This window comes from Natator depressus, chromosome 1, assembly GCF_965152275.1.
Source record: "Natator depressus isolate rNatDep1 chromosome 1, rNatDep2.hap1, whole genome shotgun sequence".
Taxonomy (NCBI): domain Eukaryota; kingdom Metazoa; phylum Chordata; order Testudines; family Cheloniidae; genus Natator; species Natator depressus.
Window position 1 is genome coordinate 328,373,747 of NC_134234.1, and position 19,036 is coordinate 328,392,782.

The following is a 19,036-nucleotide window of genomic DNA, read 5'->3' on the forward strand; positions in this document are numbered from 1 at the left end:
GGCTTAAATGGTTCATACGAATGTAAGAACAGCCATACTGAGCAGACTAATGGTCCATCTAGCCAAGTATCCTATCTCCAACTGTGTCCAGTGCTAGATGCTTCAGAGGGAATGAGCAGAAAGAGCAATCCATCCCCTGTCATTCAATCCCAGCTTCTGTCAGTTCACAGGCCTTGTCCTGGCCCCCAGCAAAGGAATGAATGTTACTTGTTGATAGCTCAGGGCAGGTTTTCATTAGATGGTGCTTAAAAATGCTGAAGTCTGTCTACACTATAGCTGACAAGACTGGTATCACTGGTTAACTGGACTACAGATACAAGCTATTCTAGGGTGGATGCAGCCTTATTTTTCAAAACTTAGAAACTCAAAAATGCGACAGCTGATTCATCACAAATATTGGGTAAAAAAAAAAAAATCTTCTGCCAGGAAACACCATCTGATAAACTTTAGGCTGAAAGCAGGGGTTGTGTGGTTTTCCAAACTGAACTTATAATGCAAAGCTATTCACACCTTTTAACTAAGATGTCACTGGGGCTCCATAATGTGTATCTGCAAAAACACACATACACTATATAGAACATTGTAAATTCCTCTGTTAAGCCTTAACAACTTTACAGCCTTTTAAAATGATCCTTATTCATTCTTTATGCTCCAATTCAGCAAAACACTTAAGCACACACTTCAATTTAAATATTCAAGTAGGGTTTTTTTAAGTCAGTTGATTGAAATGTCACTCTGTGGGACTGACCACATGCTTAAAGTGAGGCACATGATTAAGTACCTTGCTGAATCAGGGCATTATTAAAGATTAATTTGGCAGAAGGAAAAGCAACTCACTGCTGTTTCAGAAAGGACTTAGAAAGGCAGCCTATTCTTCTTTAAGAGGCAAAGAAAATTGTTCCTGATGGACATTTTATAGCCAGACGCCTAGTATCCAGCATGTAATCTGAACTGCAACACGATCGTGCATCAGTTTAGAAAAGAAATAGACTTGTACAAGACATAACCCATTCATGGCTCAAAATGTTAACTCCCTTCTCTGCCTCATCATTCAATTTCTTTTGTTACATTTCTTTTTCCATAAAAGAACTGGTGCTTTGTAATGCTGTGAAACTTCCTAGGGAAGGCTGTCATTATTGTGATGGGGAGCTCTTGTAATGCCAGGCTCTGATGTTATGCTCTATCACTCTCTATGGTAATGGGACAAATTATTAAATATGATGGAATCTGCATTACAGGACATCAAAGAGACTCCTACATCATTTTTGAAGTACATCAATGTACTATACAAAAACCTTTAAGCAGAAGATTTTATCAACTACCAAAAGGAAGACCTAGACACTTTGAAACATTTAGGCCATCATGAAACTTTTGCAAATGTGATGGATCAAGGTTGTAGTCCGACTGCCAATGTCGTAAATCAAAAGTAGAAGGGAGCTCCAAATTGAATAAGTTATAATACTGCGATCTAATAGATCTCAGTAGAGTTATGAACTTGTTGTGTAGATCAAGAAACAGAATCATAGAATCATAGAATATCAGGGTTGAAAGGGACCTCAGGATGTCATCTAGTCCAACTCCCTGCTCAAAGCAGGACCGATCCCCGATTAAATCATCCCAGCCAGGGCTTTGTCAAGCCTGACCTTAAAAACTTCTAAGGAAGGAGATTCCACCACCTCCCTAGGTAACGCATTCCAGTGTTTCACCACCCTCCTAGTGAAAAAGGTTTTCCTAATATCCAACCTAAATCTCCCCCACTGCAACTTGAGACCATTATTCCTTGTTCTGTCATCTGCTACCACTGAGAACAGTCTAGAGCCATCCTCTTTGGAACCCCCTTTCAGTTAGTTGAAAGCAGCTATCAAATCCCCCCTCATTCTTCTCTTCCGTAGACTAAACATCCCCAGTTCCCTCAGCCTCTCCTCATAACTCATGTGTTCCAGTCCCCTAATCATTTTTGTTGCCCTCCGCTGGACTCTTTCCAATTTTTCCACATCCTTCTTGTAGTGAGGGGCCCAAAACTGGACACAGTACTCCAGATGAGGCCTCCCCGGTGTCGAATAGAGGGGAACGACCACGTCCCTCGATCTGCTGGCAATGCCCCTACTTATACATCCCAAAATGCCATTGGCCTTCCTCGCAACAAGGGCACACTGTTGACTCATATCCAGCTTCTCGTCCACTGTAACCCCTAGGTCCTTTTCTGCAGAACTGCTGCCGAGCCATTCGGTCCCTAGTCTGTAGCGGTGCATGGGATTCTTCCATCCTAAGTGCAGAACTCTGCACTTGTCCTTGTTGAACCTCATCAGATTTCTTTGGCCCAATTCTCCAATTTGTCTAGGTCCCTCTGTATCCTATCCCTGCCCTCCAGCGTATCTACCTCTCCTCCCAGTTTAGTGTCATCTGCAAACTTGCTGAGGGTGCAATCCACACCATCCTCCAGATCATTTATGAAGATATTGAACAAAACCGGCCCCAGGACCGACCCTTGGGGCACTCTACTTGATACCGGCTGCCAACTAGACATGGAGCCATTGATCACTACCCGTTGAGCCCGACAATCTAGCCAGCTTTCTATCCACCTTATAGTCCAGAAGCCATGATATGTCAGTGATAGGAATGATTATTATATAGGGAATATATACTTTTGATATGATTTACAGAAAAAAGTTTTTAATTACTTAATCTTCTTAATTTGAATGCCAAGATCCATTTTACTTAATTTTTAAGAAGTACATTTATAAAACAATAATGCATATTGGATTGCTTTTCCCCTGTGAAACATTATGGGTTTAATATGTACCTTTCTGGCATGAAGTAGCTTGTGTTTAACCCATCTATGGGATTTCTGTCCAGTCCCCTCAGTAAAAGTTTGCCCTCCTACTATATTTATTCCTCTTCCCTTAAGAACAATAATTTATTCCCAAACTAAAGTGGCTAACAGAGGAAGGCTCTTATCTAAAAGGCACACAGTTTTCTCAGGATCTGGACCAAGACTGTGGAACTCACGTAAAGGATCATCATTAAAAGCATAACCTATCTCACTGATGCAGCTTTCCCACAGCAACTCTCTAAAAAACTCCTGATTATAAGTCTGAGCTTGTTCCTGCTGGGTCAGCAGAAGGAGAGACAGAGAGATTCTTGTGTTTACCTCTCACAGAAGGTACTTAGATCCACAATTTACTTAAATTGTAAGCTCTTTGGGGAAGGGACCATCTTTTTTCTGTGTTTGTACGGCACCAAGCACAATGGGGTCCTGGCTCATGCCTGGTGTTCGTAGGTGCTACCACAGTACAAATAAATAAATAAAGAATGACAAAAATAATGGGAGACCTTATAAAATCCTATACAGAGCTCTAAATATAGATAATTAAGTAGCTAGGAAGTGCATTACTTTCACATTTGGAACTATTCTTAATGTTCAGCTTTTCACTATCCTAATAGCTTCCTTTAGAAAAGATTTGAGCACTCTTCCTTACAAATTGCACAAGGAGTGCAATCCTTCCAACATTGATTTCTATTGCAGGCAACAAGTCTTTTGATGAAAATGTAGCAAAGTCATGCATAACTTTATAGCCCTTTTCCCCCCAACTTCCCATATGAAAAATATTGCTAATGCCTTTTGAATGTGTGTTTGGTATCTCAGGCATAAAGCAGTTCACCTGAGAAATGGACAATATTTGTCAAAGAAGATCTGAGGGTACAGTTAATAACTCATACTGTTGTTTAGTGAGAAAGGCAGAGCTTGATGTTAACATTGTTGTTAACTCTCTTCCTGGTACTCAAAGCAATTATTATCAGTACTGCAACTATGATTATTTATCCTTTATAACACTTCAGTATTTGGCTCAGCACTGTGCACGTCATAGATAGTCTCCCCCTGTGTTTTTCTGGGTGAAGTCCTGGCCCCAATGAATACGTCTACACTGCAGTTAGATACCTGTTGCTGGCCCCTGCCAGATGACTCAGGCTTGCAGGGCTCAGGCCAAGGGGCAGTTCACCTGCAGTGTAGACATTCAGGCTTGGGCTGCACCTCACCCATCTTGCAGGGTCTTCGAGCCTGGGCCCCAGCCCGAGCCTGAACATCTACACTGAAGTTAAATAGCCTTTAGACCAGCCACGAGTTTTTAATTGCAGTGTAGACGTACCAGATGAGGTCAATGGAGTTCTGGCTTCACTAAAGCTGGTATTTCACCACAGACTAGACAGGATGCACATGAAAGACCAGAGAAAGGATGAGCAGGACAATCTTTTTGCTAAAGCACTCAAATTGGACTAAAGATATCTTGGTTCAATTCCTGGCTGTCACACACTTCCTCTGTGATCTTGGGTAAGTCACATCATCTTTGTACCTCAGTTCCCCACCGATAAAATAGGAACAATAATATTCTTCTCTGTCAGGAGGGTGTGGTGAGGGTAAATTAATTTACATGTATGAGTCACTCTGTTGCTACAGTGGTCATGTAGGTAGATAATTACTCACTTCTTGTGACCACGTTTTACTCACTGGACAACTGAGAAGCATATCAAAAGTGGAAGCATCTTACCTTGCTGCTGTGTCGTTTTTTGCTCACTGAGGGTGAACCAGGCTGGCCGGGACTGGGAACAGCACTGGAGGAGGCAGAGGGAGTGCCAGAATGGACATGAGATCCCTTCTCCACTGCTGAGGAAGCAACCAAAGGGGACTGCTGTAGGGAAACCTTTTGGAGCTCCGCAGCCAGCTGCTTAGGATCGACCCCTGGGGACTTCGCCTTGTCTACTGGATTGAGGTAAAAGAGCTTTACATTGATAATTGCTAAACCATTCAGTCCTCTGGCTATTCCAGCAGTGGGTCAACACACTAAATAAATAAACAACCTTGTCAGATTGCCTGCTTTTATTTCCACTAATTGAAGATCTGACATTTCAGTGCAAAAAGAACTTGAAAACAACAGGTCCCCTTCTCCACTCACTCAACACCAAGTCATCAAACCCCAGCTATCACATAAACCCTTTAGGAGAAATCTTCTTTAGCCAGCAAGGGAAGTTTGCCTTTGTTACAGTAAGATTAGAGATGATTGGCCAGATCCTCGGCTGATAATTAGCCAGAGCCTCAGCTGCTGATTTACACCAGCTGAAGACCTGGCCCCATGTCTATAGCTTCTAGAACTCTTCCAGTTTTGTTAAGAACCCGTACTTTGGTATGACAACAGTTCATCCAAAATCTTTTGTTTAAATAACTGAGTAATAAAGTCAAGTCACTGCTGAGCAAATTCATGCAAAAAGAAAAGGACTAAGAAAGGATATGAGCACGAAAGAGACTCCGAAGTCTGGAATGGAAGACTTCATAAGCTAATCAGAGCAGAGAACATTTATTTTTAAGAAATTTAGGAAATAAAGTCACATACCAGACATTTCATGAGTTTCTGCTATGTGCTTAAAATGCAAACAAAACTTTGTCTATACCATTCACAATTTTCAGCTGTGGTGCTTATGGCCATCCAGTCCATACATTTGAAAGCAATCTGCTTTCACCTACCAGCCTTTACTGGGTCATGCAGTTCCAAATGCTGGGGATTCTCAGAATCTGAGAGCATGTTGAGGTCCCTAAAGAAAGCAATGAGAAGCCTGAGACAAAAGAAACTCTTTCCTTATACCCTCGTTATTTTATTAAGTCGATAAATGAGACGTGATTAATGACAGAAAGCAGCTCCCAAGCATGGCCCCTTCTTAGCTGATACAGATTTGCAATGCTGTTAAAGTCAAATGTGCTGAGAAAAATTATTCTTTTAAGGTGAAATCTTTAATGGATTGAATGTAAGATTATATTGAAATACATACATGTCTCATGGTGTTTAGATGAGTTACAGCTTCCATCCTAATATAACATGTTTCAACAGAAGTCATGGGAAGACTAAATTCTTATCTGCTTACACTGGCCAACCCCACTGAATTCAATGGGATTGTACCTGTGCAATGAGAGGAGAATTTGTCCTAGAGAGGGAGACATCATTCTGGATAAAAACATAATTAGCTAAAATCTCTTTTAACTCATCCCTTTGTTGTATTTTTAATTATTTATTATGGAACAAATAAACCTCCAAAAGTCACACTGAACCCTTTTTCTAGTTATTTATAAATGTACAAATCCTCAAGGCTAGCAAAGGTTCCACCTTAACAATTGTAAATCAAAAAAAGCCATGAAAAGCCAAAAAAAATGGAAACAGAAAGATGGGGAAAAACTCACAGTCTTACACATATTTCTGCTTCCCCACTTTGTTGACTAATGATACTCTGGACTTCTTCATAAGTTCTTGCAGTCAAGGGGATGCCATTCCATTCCAACACCTGCATTCCTAGGACAGCAGAATAGCAAAGAGTGAAATACTGTTGCTATGTGACCCAGCCGTTAACTTAAAGTGCATGATTTGATGTGACATTCAGAAAATCTGTTGTACATGGTCTTTGGTACATTACATTACATTACCAAACAATTTTCACTGCACACTGATAAGATTAATGAATGTTATGATGCCATCAGCTTACCTATATGACTCAGTTGGCAGCCGAACACCCTTCTGGCTGTTCATGCACACTGCATAAAATGTTTTGTCTGGGTTGCATGATAGTGAAAGATTTTTGGAACATCAAAATACAGGCACACTGGCCAATGGATTAAAGAAATCACCATTCTATGCATCAGACATTTCCTAGCAAACTAACATCTGTGAATTAGGCTAAGCTGACATTCCCAGCTTGCTGGCAAACAGCTGCTGAGTGTCTGTGGTAAGAAATGCAACAGCAATGGCCTAACTTTGTGGGAGAGATGTGTAAATGCTGGGCCATTGTTTGTATTCTGACATTAAAAAATAAAATAAGAGAGGACCATATCAATGAAGTTAGGCCAATTTACACCAAGTGAAGACATTTCAAAATGTCTGAAATCAGCCTTGATAAATTGTCTTGGAAATGTACAAGTTCAGGCATGGATTCTGCTTACCCACCTTTCACCAGGAGGAGGGTGATGATGCGTGTGCATTGAGTGAAGATAAGTAACTCACTATCTGGGGTGGAGGAAATCTGAGTCTGGGGTGAACAGAATTGCATAAGGCTGTCCTAAATGTATGCATTATTATATGTGTCTGTTCTAATTGTCCTAAGGCCTGATCCTGCAAAGACTTACTATAGAGCGTAATGCCATGAGCTGGCCCATTCAATTTACAGTAGTAAGCACTATGCAGGATTAAGCCCCCCCCCCAATTAATTATTTGGAGACCATAACCTAGTCAGATGAGAAATCTTATTTGGTTACAATGAGCTCTTTCAGGTCAGAATGTTTACACTGAACATACCATTGAGTTAAACAGGGGAGCTCAGAGCACAGAGCAGTAGCCAGCTCACCAATTAGGGCCAGATTATGAACTCCGCATTTACACTGATGAGCAGTCACTCACATGAGTAACTCCAATTAGGTCAACTTCTCACCAGTGTACGGGTTTCAAAATCCAGCCCTTGAACTATGAAAGGAAAAGGTTCTTAACAGATCAAGTTCCAGAATACTTAATGTCACACATAAAATCAATAAGTTAAAATCTTAAAACCACATCATTTTCACAGCAAGAAAACCACAATTGTTTGGCTTGTTGCCACTTACACAGATAAAATTGAGTCATCACATGGGTCTTATGTTATTTTGAGAATCCTGTGCTGTTGTATACAACAAATGGGAAAAATAATAAAGTAAAACACAGCGACAAACTCATAAACAAAGGAAAAGATTAAGTAAAATATAATGTTAATTGCTTTTGGAGGAGAAGGAATGAATTTATACAGTGCTGAAAGAGTGAGAAAAGATATAGGCTATCATACTACATTGTGCCACATTTCCCCAGGATACTGCTAGAATATGAAATACCTTATTTCCTCATGCATTTGTCAGCAAGAATTTTTAGTGTAATTTAGTGTCACAGAAATGAAAATACAAACAATGTGAGGAATGAATATGAAGTGATGCTCAGAAGGGAGTGAAGCACATTTTGTAATAGATTTACCAAAACAGATTCACCTTTCTTTAAAATTAAACCCCTTTTCATTTACAAATCATTGTTCAAGAGGACGATCTAGCTTTTGAAGAATCGCAAATAATTGTTTTGCTGTTTAGGATGTAGATTTGTAGAGTCTGATTCTAATCTCACTTACCCTGAAGTATATCAGGAGTAATTCGGATTGGAGTGATTGTAGCACCTCCTGATTTACTGCGGTGTAAGTGCACAGTAGCAAACACAGTGGTTTATTGGGGTTTCTGGAGGGGTAGCGGCTAGAGTTATTTCCATTTACATGCCAACCTCTGGCTATATGCCATTTTTTAAAGGAAGAACACAGAGAAAAATTGGGTGCCCTGCTGTGATAGTACATTGATTAATTAAATACAGTACAAAGAGCTAAAACCAGCACCTCCATACAGCAGCAAAGAGATAAAAGGGAAGAGGAAGGTGTTGAATGGTTGGGAAGATGGGTGGCATCCTGTTATGATGCATGACATTTACTAACAAATGACATCTGCCTTGCATGCTGGAGAAAACACCATGTATCTGGTTCAGCACCAAGGGCTACTCACCAGAAAATGAGACAGCAAGTTGCTCCAGCTTAGAGGATCAGCAAGAGGATCACCTGCAGCCTAACACGATCAATTCTACCTTATTATGGCAGATGTATCTTGTGCTGGGCATGTGTCTGTCGGTATATCAGTATCCCAACTGGGCCACCTACTGCCTTTAGGTGTGGCAAACCTGATCTAATTTTAGTCAATGAGAATTTTGCCATTGATTTTAATGAGACCAAGATATGGCACAATGACTTAGAAGAATGTTTTTAGCTAGGAAAATGTTTATCTGACCAGTTTCTACTCTCTTAATTATTTTCTAACTATTGTCCTTTTCCCTTGAGAAACTGGTACTATACAATATCCTTCGAGCTAATGCAGCCTCCTCAATGCAAAAAAAAAAAAGAAAAAAAAGAGAGATTGATGAGGATTAAATGACTCCTCAGCCATAGTCGGTATCCAGCCACAGTTTCTGCCCATGTCAACTTTGTTTCCCAAAACCCCTAAAAAGTGTGAACATCAAACATGGTTCACAGGCTCCGGATACAAGAAAATACATCATGCAGTAGCTTGTATTGCCAGTGTCCTCCACACTATGGCCTCGATCCAAAGCCTGCTGAAATCTTTGAGGGTCTTCAGATCAAGACATATATCTATTTTCTTAATAACCATAGGCTTCTCTCTTCAGGGCTAGGACTCCAATACTAAATTCATGCCAACAAAGACCTGGCTTTGACCACTTATTTTTAATAAAATAACAAAACCTCAGCAGACCACCTCGAAACAGCTTTGATCTAGATCTAAGCTAAACAAACTCCGCTCCTTTTATCTACAAAGGTGTTTGAAACATTAACTGCTGCCAGATATATCTTTTTTTTATTTAGATGAGGTTTTGATATCAAATGTCTAATCTGCTTCAGGTACAATCATTATACAACAAACTTAATTATATTTTAAAATGCACAGAGAGTAGATATGAAAATATCATTTAATTCTGTGCATTTGAAACCCTCAGAAGCAAACTCAGCAAGGACTTTCCTCTCAGCAGTTCATATTTTCAGTACTATGTGAGCACAAAGTGCATCCTTTTCTTCCATTCAAAGGACAGCAGAAGAGTTCAAATCTTTGGGCCCCAGAGTGAACATTATGAAGCCAACCTGCTCTACAGTGTGTCTCAGATGGGCACGGGATATATATAACTAGCTGTTATATAGCACTTTTCATCCATAGATCTCAAAGCACTTTTCAAAGGAAGTCAGCACTATCATCCCCATTACATAGATGGGAAAACTGAGGCACAGAAAGGTGAAGTGACTTGCCCAAGTTCACCCAGCAATCCAGTAACAGAGATTTCATAGATTCATAAATTCTAAGATCAGAAGGGACCATTATGATAATCTAAACTGACCTCCTGTATAACACAAGACTACAGCATCCCCAAAATAATTCCTAGAGCAGGTATTTAGAAAAACATCCAATCTTGATTTTAAAATAGTCAGGGATGGAGAATCCACCACAACCCTTGGTAAATTGTTCCAGTGGTTAATTGCTCTCACTGTTAAAAATGTACATCTTATTTCCAGTCTGAATTTGTCCAGCTCAACTTCAAGACATGTTACATGTTTCTGTGCTAGACTGAAGTGTCCATTATTACATATTTGTTTCCCACATAGGTACTTATAAATGGTCATCAAAGTCACCCCTTAACCTTCTCTTTGTTAAGATAAATAAATTGAGCTCCATGAGTCTATCACAGGAAGGTATATTTTCTAATCCTTTAATCATTCCCGTGGCTCTTCTCTGAACCCTCTCCAATTTATCAATATCCTTCTTGAATTGTGGGCACCAGAACTGGGCACAGTATTCCAGCAGGTTCACATCAGTGAAAAAAATACAGAGGTGAAATAACCTCTCTACTGCTATGCAAGATTCCCCTGTTTATGCACCCCAGGATCACATTAGCTCTTTTGGCCAGAGAGTCACATTGGGAGCTCATGTTTCACTGATTATTCACCACAACCCCCAAGTCTTTTTCAGAGCCACTGCTTCCAAGGATAGAGTCCCTATCCTGTAAGTACAGCCTACATTCTTTGTTCCCAGATATATGCATTTACTTTTAGACATATTAAAATGCCTATTGTTTGCTTGTGCCCAGTTTACCAATCGATCCAGATCACTCTGAATCAGTGACCTTTCCTCTTCATTATTTACCACTCCTCCAATTTTTGTATCCTCTGCAAACCTTTATCAGTGAAGATCTAATGTTTTTCTACATTGATAAAAATGTTATGGGGTCAAAAACAGAACTCTGTGGTACACCAATAAAAATGGACTTGCCCAATGATGATTCCCTATTTACAGTTACACTTTGAGACCTATCAGTTATCCAGTTGTTAATCCATTTAATGTGTGCTATATTAATTTAATTTTGTTCTAGTTTTTTAAACAAAATGTTGTGCAGTACCAAGTCAAATACCTTATAAAAGTCTAAGTATAATGGTCCCAGTGGGTCTATCCATTAGGCTGGGCTACCGCCATACACCTTACCTCCATCACTAAATTGTGACTTTGCCACAAACCCTAAGCAAGGGGCAATGTGTAATGGTGCGGCCCAAGGAGCAGACGAGGAACCAGATCGTAATACTCAATGCCATAATGTGTGTCCTGATTTCCTCATCCTTCGGGGGGAGGTAATCTGTGCCAGCCTGATATCTAGTGAAGATATCCCTGACATGCTGACTCAGCTGTGCTGGCCAGTGCATTGGCCTAACTCACCTCTGCCACCATACACCTCTGGTATGCTGAGGCATAAGGAACCCCTATGGAACTACACTCCACATCACACCGGAGTGCATATCCCCTACACCTCTGCCATCACCCCTTGAGATTTACTATAAAGACTGAGCAGCTTTAAGTCATGGCCAGAGTTTCAGGATAGCTGTACTGATGGAGGTTGAACTAACAAATACCATGGTCATCCAGGCCATACCTCCTTCCCTGCTAGCATCACTCACTTTTTGACTGGCGTTGGTGGATCCTCCACTGGTGAGGAGATTACACTTTCTTTTCCATCACCACAACTTCCCCATCTGGCAAAGGCTCCACTACAGTGCCTGTGCAGACACTAGACTGAATCCTAGCTCCAAATACGGGGCGATGGTGTAACCAATCCTGCCTGGGTTTTCAGCAGAAGTGGAACATGGGATCTTTAGCACTAAGAACATGATCTGCTACTTCTTGAGCAAAATGACTAAGTCCCCTAATCATCAGCTATTGAAAACTCATAAGCCTTGTACGCAGACCAGACATCGGGAGAAAGGACCCATGTTGTAACAGCATGGAGTGCACTGGCACTGCCAGCCTATTCAATCATGTGCCATCTCCTACAAGCCAATATTTTCTCTGCTTTAACACTGCCAAAAAGGTCAAAGCATGACTCACCACTGAAGTTCAGTGTGTATATGTGGACAGACACTAACTGGAAACGGTTCCATTTGTTATACATTCCTTTTGAATTAATCCACAAAAACGTTGTAAAACTATGTGTATTGTAACATATGAAATTTCCTATTCTGGACCGTGTTGATATTTTATAGCTCTGCCATGGCTCTAGCTCTCGAGAGCCTGGAGCAAGGCTACCATAAAAGTGTCTGAATAGTAATGCCATCGTCGTCAAGAGCTTGGAGGTGCAATTCTATGAATCGTTTAAATTGGTCTATTTTGACATGAATATGTACTTGCGACTGATTCATGTGAGCTCATCTGTGTGTATGCCCTCAACTTGCTTTCTAGTGCTTCTAGAAGTAAGAGGAGAAATATTTGCACTGATAAAAAAAATGTAAATCTTCTAGGGGTTGAGTTTTCCAAAGCTATCTAAAATTAGCCAATACTGTTTTTAATGGAACTTGGGTGTCTAAATCCCTTAGCCAGCTTTGAAAATATCTGTCTAGCTTTTTGTCCTCCAGTCACCTTAAAAACATAGCGTTAAACGAACATTTGTTGTGTCCCGAATCATGACACACACACAATGGACTAAAATTTAACAGAAAATTTCTAATTAGCCCAACAGGCTTAAAATGGCTAACTATAAATTCAGACTCATATTCTTCAATAAAGGAATCATCTGTAACTGTGGCTATAGCTAACTGTGAGTAGACATCCCAATGAATAACCCTTAGCATGTCAACAACTAACAAAATGTGTAAAATAAAATTGCAATGCTGGTCTGAATGTCATTATGAAATCCTACATAATGAGCGGCAATACCATAGGCAGACTGGAGTTATGGGAAAGAATGATCGCACATAAAGCCACTGAGCCCAACAACGCTTCCTCAGCTCTTGTCCCCTAATGCCCCTACTCTACTTGCGCTACATTGATGACATCTTCATCATCTGGACCCATGGAAAAGAAGCCCTTGAGGAATTCCACCATGATTTCAACAATTTCCATCCCACCATCAACCTCAGCCTGGACCAGTCCACACAAGAGATCCACTTCCTGGACATTACAGTGCTAATAAGCGATGGTCACATAAACACCACCCTATACCGGAAACTTACTAACCACTATACTTACCTACATGCCTCCAGCTTTCATCCAGACCACACCACATGATCCATTGTCTACAGCCAAGCTCTAAGATACAACCACATTTGCTCCAACCCCTCAGACAGAGACAAACACCTACAAGATCTCTATCAAGCATTCTTACAACTACAGTACCCACCTGCTGAAGTGAAGAAACAGATTGACAGAGCCAGAGGAGTACCCAGAAGTCACCTACTACGGGACGGCCCAACAAAGAAAGTAACAGAACGCCACTAGCCATCACCTTCAGCCCCCAACTAAAACCTCTCCAGCACATCACCAAGGATCTACAACCTATCCTGAAGGATGATCCCTCACTCTCACAGACCTTGGGAGACAGGCCAGTCCTTGCTTACAGACAGCCCCCCAACCTGAAGCAAATACTCACCAGCAACCACACACCACACAACAGAACCACTAACCCATGAACCTATCCTTGCAACAAAGCTCGTTGCCAACTCTGTCCACATATCCATTCAAGGGACACCATCAGAGGACCTAATCACATCAGCCACACCATAAGAGGCTCATTCACCTGCACATCTACCAATGTGATATATGCCATCACGTGCCAACAATGCCCCTCTGCCATGTACATTGGACAAACCGGACAGTCTCTACGCAAAAGAATAAATGGACACAAATCAGACGTCAAGAATTATAACATTCAAAAACTAGTCAGAGAACACTTCAACCTTCCTGGACACTCAATTACAGACCTAAAAGTCACGATTATTCCACAAAAAAACTTCAAAAACAGACTCCAGCGAGAAACAGCAGAACTGGAATTAATCTGCAAACTAGACACCATTAAATTAAGCTTGAATAAAGACTGGGAGTGGATGAGTCACTACACTAACTAAAAACTATTTCTCCATGCTAATTTTCCCCCTACTGTTGCTCACACCTTCTTGTCAACTGTTTGAAATGGGCCATCCTGATTATCACTACAAAAGTTTTTTTTCTCCTGCTGATAATAGCCAACCTTAATCGACTGGTCTCATTAAGAGTTGGTATGGCAACCCCCGTTTTTTCATGTTCTCTGAATATATATATATCTTCCTTCTGTATTTTCCACTGCATGCATCTGATGAAGTGGGCTTTGGCCCTCGAAAGCTTATGCTCAAAGAAATTTGTTAGTCTCTAAGGTGCCACAAGTACTCCTCATTCTTTCTGCTGATACAGACTAACACGGCTACCACTCTGAAACCCATCATTTTTAAACAGTGATTTTAGGGCTTGATCCTGCAGAATGCTGAACGTTTTGGCCTTGATACAGCAAAGCACTTAAACACATGCTTAAATGTTTTTCTGGGCGGCGTCAGAGTGCTTGACAACTTGCACAATCAAAGAATTATCGAGCTGTGGGGTATAGCTGCACCACCTACTCAGTCTGACTTTGGGCTGCCTCAGTTTCTCGGTCAATTGCCTGCCCACATTCACCATCCTCTGAGAGCTGCTGGCCTGTTTGGTCAGGCCAGGGAGGACTCACTGCCACACCTAAGTCTCTTTCAGGGCATTTTTATTCTTCAAAATCAAAACAAAAAGTACTTCCTCTGTCCAGCATCAGCTGCACTTCCTGGAGGCTTTCCGCCTTTGCCTCTCTCAGTGCTGAAAGGAAGACAGACCCTGCCCTTTAGTCCCCCCTGCTTCAGGGCCTACTGCAGGAGTCTATTTTCAGCCTGCAGCTCCGTCTCAACCTAGCCACTTGTCGGCTCTTATAATCACTTGTTCCCTTTCCAGCTGACTGCGAACTGGTCTGGTTAGCCCCACTGGACAGCATGTCACTTAAAGGGGAAAGCCACCCTGATACAGGTGGTCAATAATGAAAGTTAGGGGATGTCACATTTGTAGATGCCTTTGGGGCTAAAATGAGTGATGTCCTTCAAAAGGAAAGCTATCTGAGAGGTATAACTATGACACCTTCTTCACACTGGTCAGTACAGTTGGCTACAAGGTTTGCAGCAACAGACCGCACCATCCCATCGGTGGTAGGGAGGAAATGTTCCTCACTAGGCAGGGCAGCTATGGCACTACCCCCAACATGGGCCAGTGGGTAAATGCTACAAACTGCCCCATAGATCCTGGTTCTCTTTTCACTAACCCAAGTTTTACACTGGTGTAATTCCATGGACTTCAGTGGAGTTACTCTTGATTTATCGCAGCATCAAGAGAAGAGAGTTTGCCCCACAATGCTGGTAAAACTTATTTATTTGATAATGACTGTAGAATGTCTCCAGTGCCTGTTGGAGGAAATGTGCTTTGAGAAACACAGTCATTAGTCTTATTCTTACTGGAATTGCCTGAAAACTTTAAAAAAACAAAAAAACAAAAACCCACACCTTAATATTTATGTCAGAATTGTAATTAATTTCTTTCAGAGGCTTTAACTAAAATCTGTCAGTTTTTAAAAGAGCTCCCGAATAAGATTAAAAACAAAGAGTTTTAGATCTGATTTAATTAGTAAGTAAGATCATTTTCTAGATGTAAAGATATCCCACAAGGTTTGCTACTCTTAGCCTGATTATATTATTCATTTGTGGGTATTTTCCTGCCTACGCATGCAGTTCTATTTACTTAGGGGGGCATGTTCTTTGCCATCATTCTCAGAAAATTTTCAGGGAAGACACCCTGCAATGGATCATCAAACTCATGACCACTTTTTTTCTTTGAAGTGAACTTAGTGCCAGTGAGATTGCTGGACTTCAGCTCGTGAAAACTGATGTAGTCTGTTTATCTACAGAAGCATTACAGCAAAATCTTCACTAGCACATACATCCTTGCGCTGACCCTTTAGTATGCCACACCCTAGACATACAAGAGCCTCCTCCTCTAGGGCTAACACAGTTTGGCAGTGGTGCTGGAACAATCTGTATAGTGGGGGTGCTGAGAGCCATTCAACCAAATTATAAGCCCTGTACATGCTAGAAACCACTTCAAGCTAGGGAGTGCAACAGCAGTCCCAGCACCCCTAGTTCCAGCACCTGTGCAGTTTGATCTCCATGACTGGTCAGTCCTTGGCCAGTCCTGTGCTGAGACAGTAAATACTGGTAGAACCTGGTTATTCTGTTCTCCATGCACAGATGTGGATATCAGTTATTTCGATCCCTTTGCTTCATACAGAAGCGCTTAAAAGAGGGTTACGTTTGCTATTTTTCCCCAGAAGCTTATTATAGGTAGCTGACTATGGAGGATAAGGAGTGAAAGAGTGAGCAAAAGGAAGAGAAGGAGCAAAACAACAAACCATAATGTTGGTGAGGCTCAATGGAGAGAGGGGGAAAGAACACTTTGGAGCAATACCAGACTGTCATCAGGAAGAAGGCTGGCCTTGTTGGTCAGACACTAGACTGGGATTCTACATTCCATACCTGGCTCTACCACAGTAATTTCTGTGCAATCTCTCTTTTGTAGTTCTGTTTTCTTATCTGCAAATGGGGAATAAGGGTTCCCTGCCTCACAAAAGTAAATCCATTCATGTTTGTGAGGCACTCAGATACTACTTCTGGATAGGTACTGTCCTATTCATAAACAGGCAGGTCAAGTTTGATAAGATATGAAAGAACACCTTCTAATCCAGAGTGCATTAGAACAGCTCCTACTGTCTTGGTCAGATGTTGGGCTGACGTTAGACTTGCTGGGGCCCAGGGCAGAAACTAAGGAATGGGCCCCAACCCTGCTGAAGCCCAAACTCTACTGCCTGGGGCCAAAGCCCAAGCCCAAGCCCCACTGCCCAGGGCTGAAGCCTGAGTCCCCACCACCGGGGGCTGCAGCTGAAGACCGAGCCCCACCATCTTTAACTTAGCTTCACGGGGCCCCCTGTGGCATGGGGTGCCGGGCAATTGCCCTGCTTGCTAGCCCCTAATGCCGGCTCTGCTCATATGTAAGTTCCATTTGGGTTCAGAGACAACAGGACCCTAGTTTGAGTCTCTGGCCATCAACTGGAAGATACAACATGTATAATAGTATCACAACATCTTTAATTATTTTTTCTCATTCTGTGCCCCCTTTATATTGCTTTTGAAGACATGAGCTTGCTGCATGATTAGATGTGAAAATTGACCGGGAGCTATAATTTGTGTGTCATGAAAGGATTTTATTTTTTCCTGCATATCAGTCATAAACAAAATTGCATTAACTACAGAAAAAGCAAGCTGAGAAGACAAGTTTGATGGTGGCTGATCGTCCCTTGGATTCAACACCCATATACAACACAGTGGGCACTATTATTAAGTCAACCACTGCCACTCTTCACCCATTACGATACTGTGGAATCTCCTACTCAAAGTGCGAGAATTATCATATGTGTCCGAGTAGGAAAATGTTGAGTTTTTGGTGTCCGTCGTGTCACTGAGAGTTAGAAATATTTTTTTTAAAATCAGAATAATATACAGAGTTATGAATTTCCTTTCTCATAATAATGAGCTGTCACTGTTTTGATTAATTGCTTTCATAAGGAAAGAAGAGAAAAGATGGGTTCGAGGCTAAGAGACAAGATTGGTACTTCTAGTCCTGGTCCTGCTATAGGCTGCTATTGGCCCTGGACCCAAGCTCCATCAACCTTCTGGGCCTGGGCCTTATTTCTCCACTGCCCTACACCTTGTGCCATCATTGACACCTGCATATGTATTAGCATTGTGATCTGGCCTCTTTTGGACAGGTGTCAATCACTACATAAGTCAGTGGATAATCAGACTCTCTGTGACAGAGGTTGCTGATCAATAAAATGGGGACAGTAAATATTTACCTACCTCATGGGGATGCTATAAGGATTAACCTTTGTAAAAGGTACTTTGAGAAGCTCAGAAAGTGCTATATAAGTTAAAGGTAATCTTATATTATGGCATGCACTCTGAATGATGAAAAATGGAATTAGCTGCCAAAGTTTGACATTCACCACTAAATTATTTTATGGTCTATTTTCTCTAGTTATTTTTCTTTAATTCTAAAAGTTCCTGATGGTTAAAAATAGGCTGACGAAAGTCAATGTGTTAATGTGCTTCTCTCTACTGCTGGGCATGAATCACACAAAAACTCATTATTTGTAGTAGACACCTTCACTTCCTCGCCCATTCATCACTCATGCCCAGATTGAAAGTTTTCCATAATTATAATAATTAATATAACAACAGCGTTCATGGTTGCTAAAAATGGACAATCTGTTCTGCATGGTAGAATGACAGTGCTAGATCCAGCCCTGCAACATGACCACTTTGCGCTGCCTCACCAATGTGAAGCAGCCCTAGAGATGGCCTAGTTAGTCAAGGGAGGGTCAACCTAATATAAGCGGAATCCTCTGATGGTTCAGAACTGTAGGAGCTCCTGCAGCACTGACAGTTACCAGCACAGTGGGCACAGCTGAAGAAAGGGGGTATGGCTGGGACTTCCTTCAGCTCTGGTCACTTGGGGCTTTTGGCAGCTGTTGTGACTCAGACCAGACTTAAGACTGTTAGGCTTTTCTAAATTAGGCCAGGGGTGTGGTGTGGCACAAAGCTGGCCCAGGATCTGTGGATTGTAAAGGCCAACCTTACCCCCTCCCTCCTGAGCCATGCTGTGGGTTGACTGGTCACAGTTGAGGGTAGGCTGGGCCTAATCTTCCTTCTATTTTGCAGCATAATAGAAGCAGAATTTAAATTTGGGGGTCATCTTAGTTATCTGGATGTCGATTAAAATTTCTCCTTGTGAAAATGATCGTATCAATATAAGTAGTTTGTATTTCTTTCCTCACCACCCCTCCTCAACAAATAATATATTGGATAAGAAAATACTGCAGAAAGAACGATCATTTATGCCATGTTGACTGTAACAAACTGTAATTTACGCCATTCACTGTCTCAGTGCTCCCATTTTGATGTGTTAAAAACAAAA

At 41.4% G+C, this 19,036-nt stretch overlaps 1 protein-coding gene across 6 annotated transcripts in view; it reads right to left on the bottom strand.

Moving 5' to 3' along the window:
- The window catches only part of PCLO (piccolo presynaptic cytomatrix protein), a 522,276-nt gene that overhangs the window by 106,380 nt on the left and 396,860 nt on the right, over positions 1 to 19,036 (bottom strand). For 5 of the 6 annotated variants that reach the window (XM_074942561.1, XM_074942563.1, XM_074942562.1 and 2 more), the window contains exons 11-13: positions 6,227 to 6,335; positions 5,519 to 5,586; positions 4,548 to 4,759 (exon numbers count right to left, since the gene is read on the bottom strand). In XM_074942561.1, coding sequence (XP_074798662.1) covers positions 4,548 to 4,759; positions 5,519 to 5,586; positions 6,227 to 6,335 — 389 coding nt within the window. Of the gene's footprint in view, positions 1 to 4,547; positions 4,760 to 5,518; positions 5,587 to 6,226; positions 6,336 to 19,036 lie in introns of those variants that run through there. The other variant, XM_074942564.1, reaches the window with a different exon arrangement.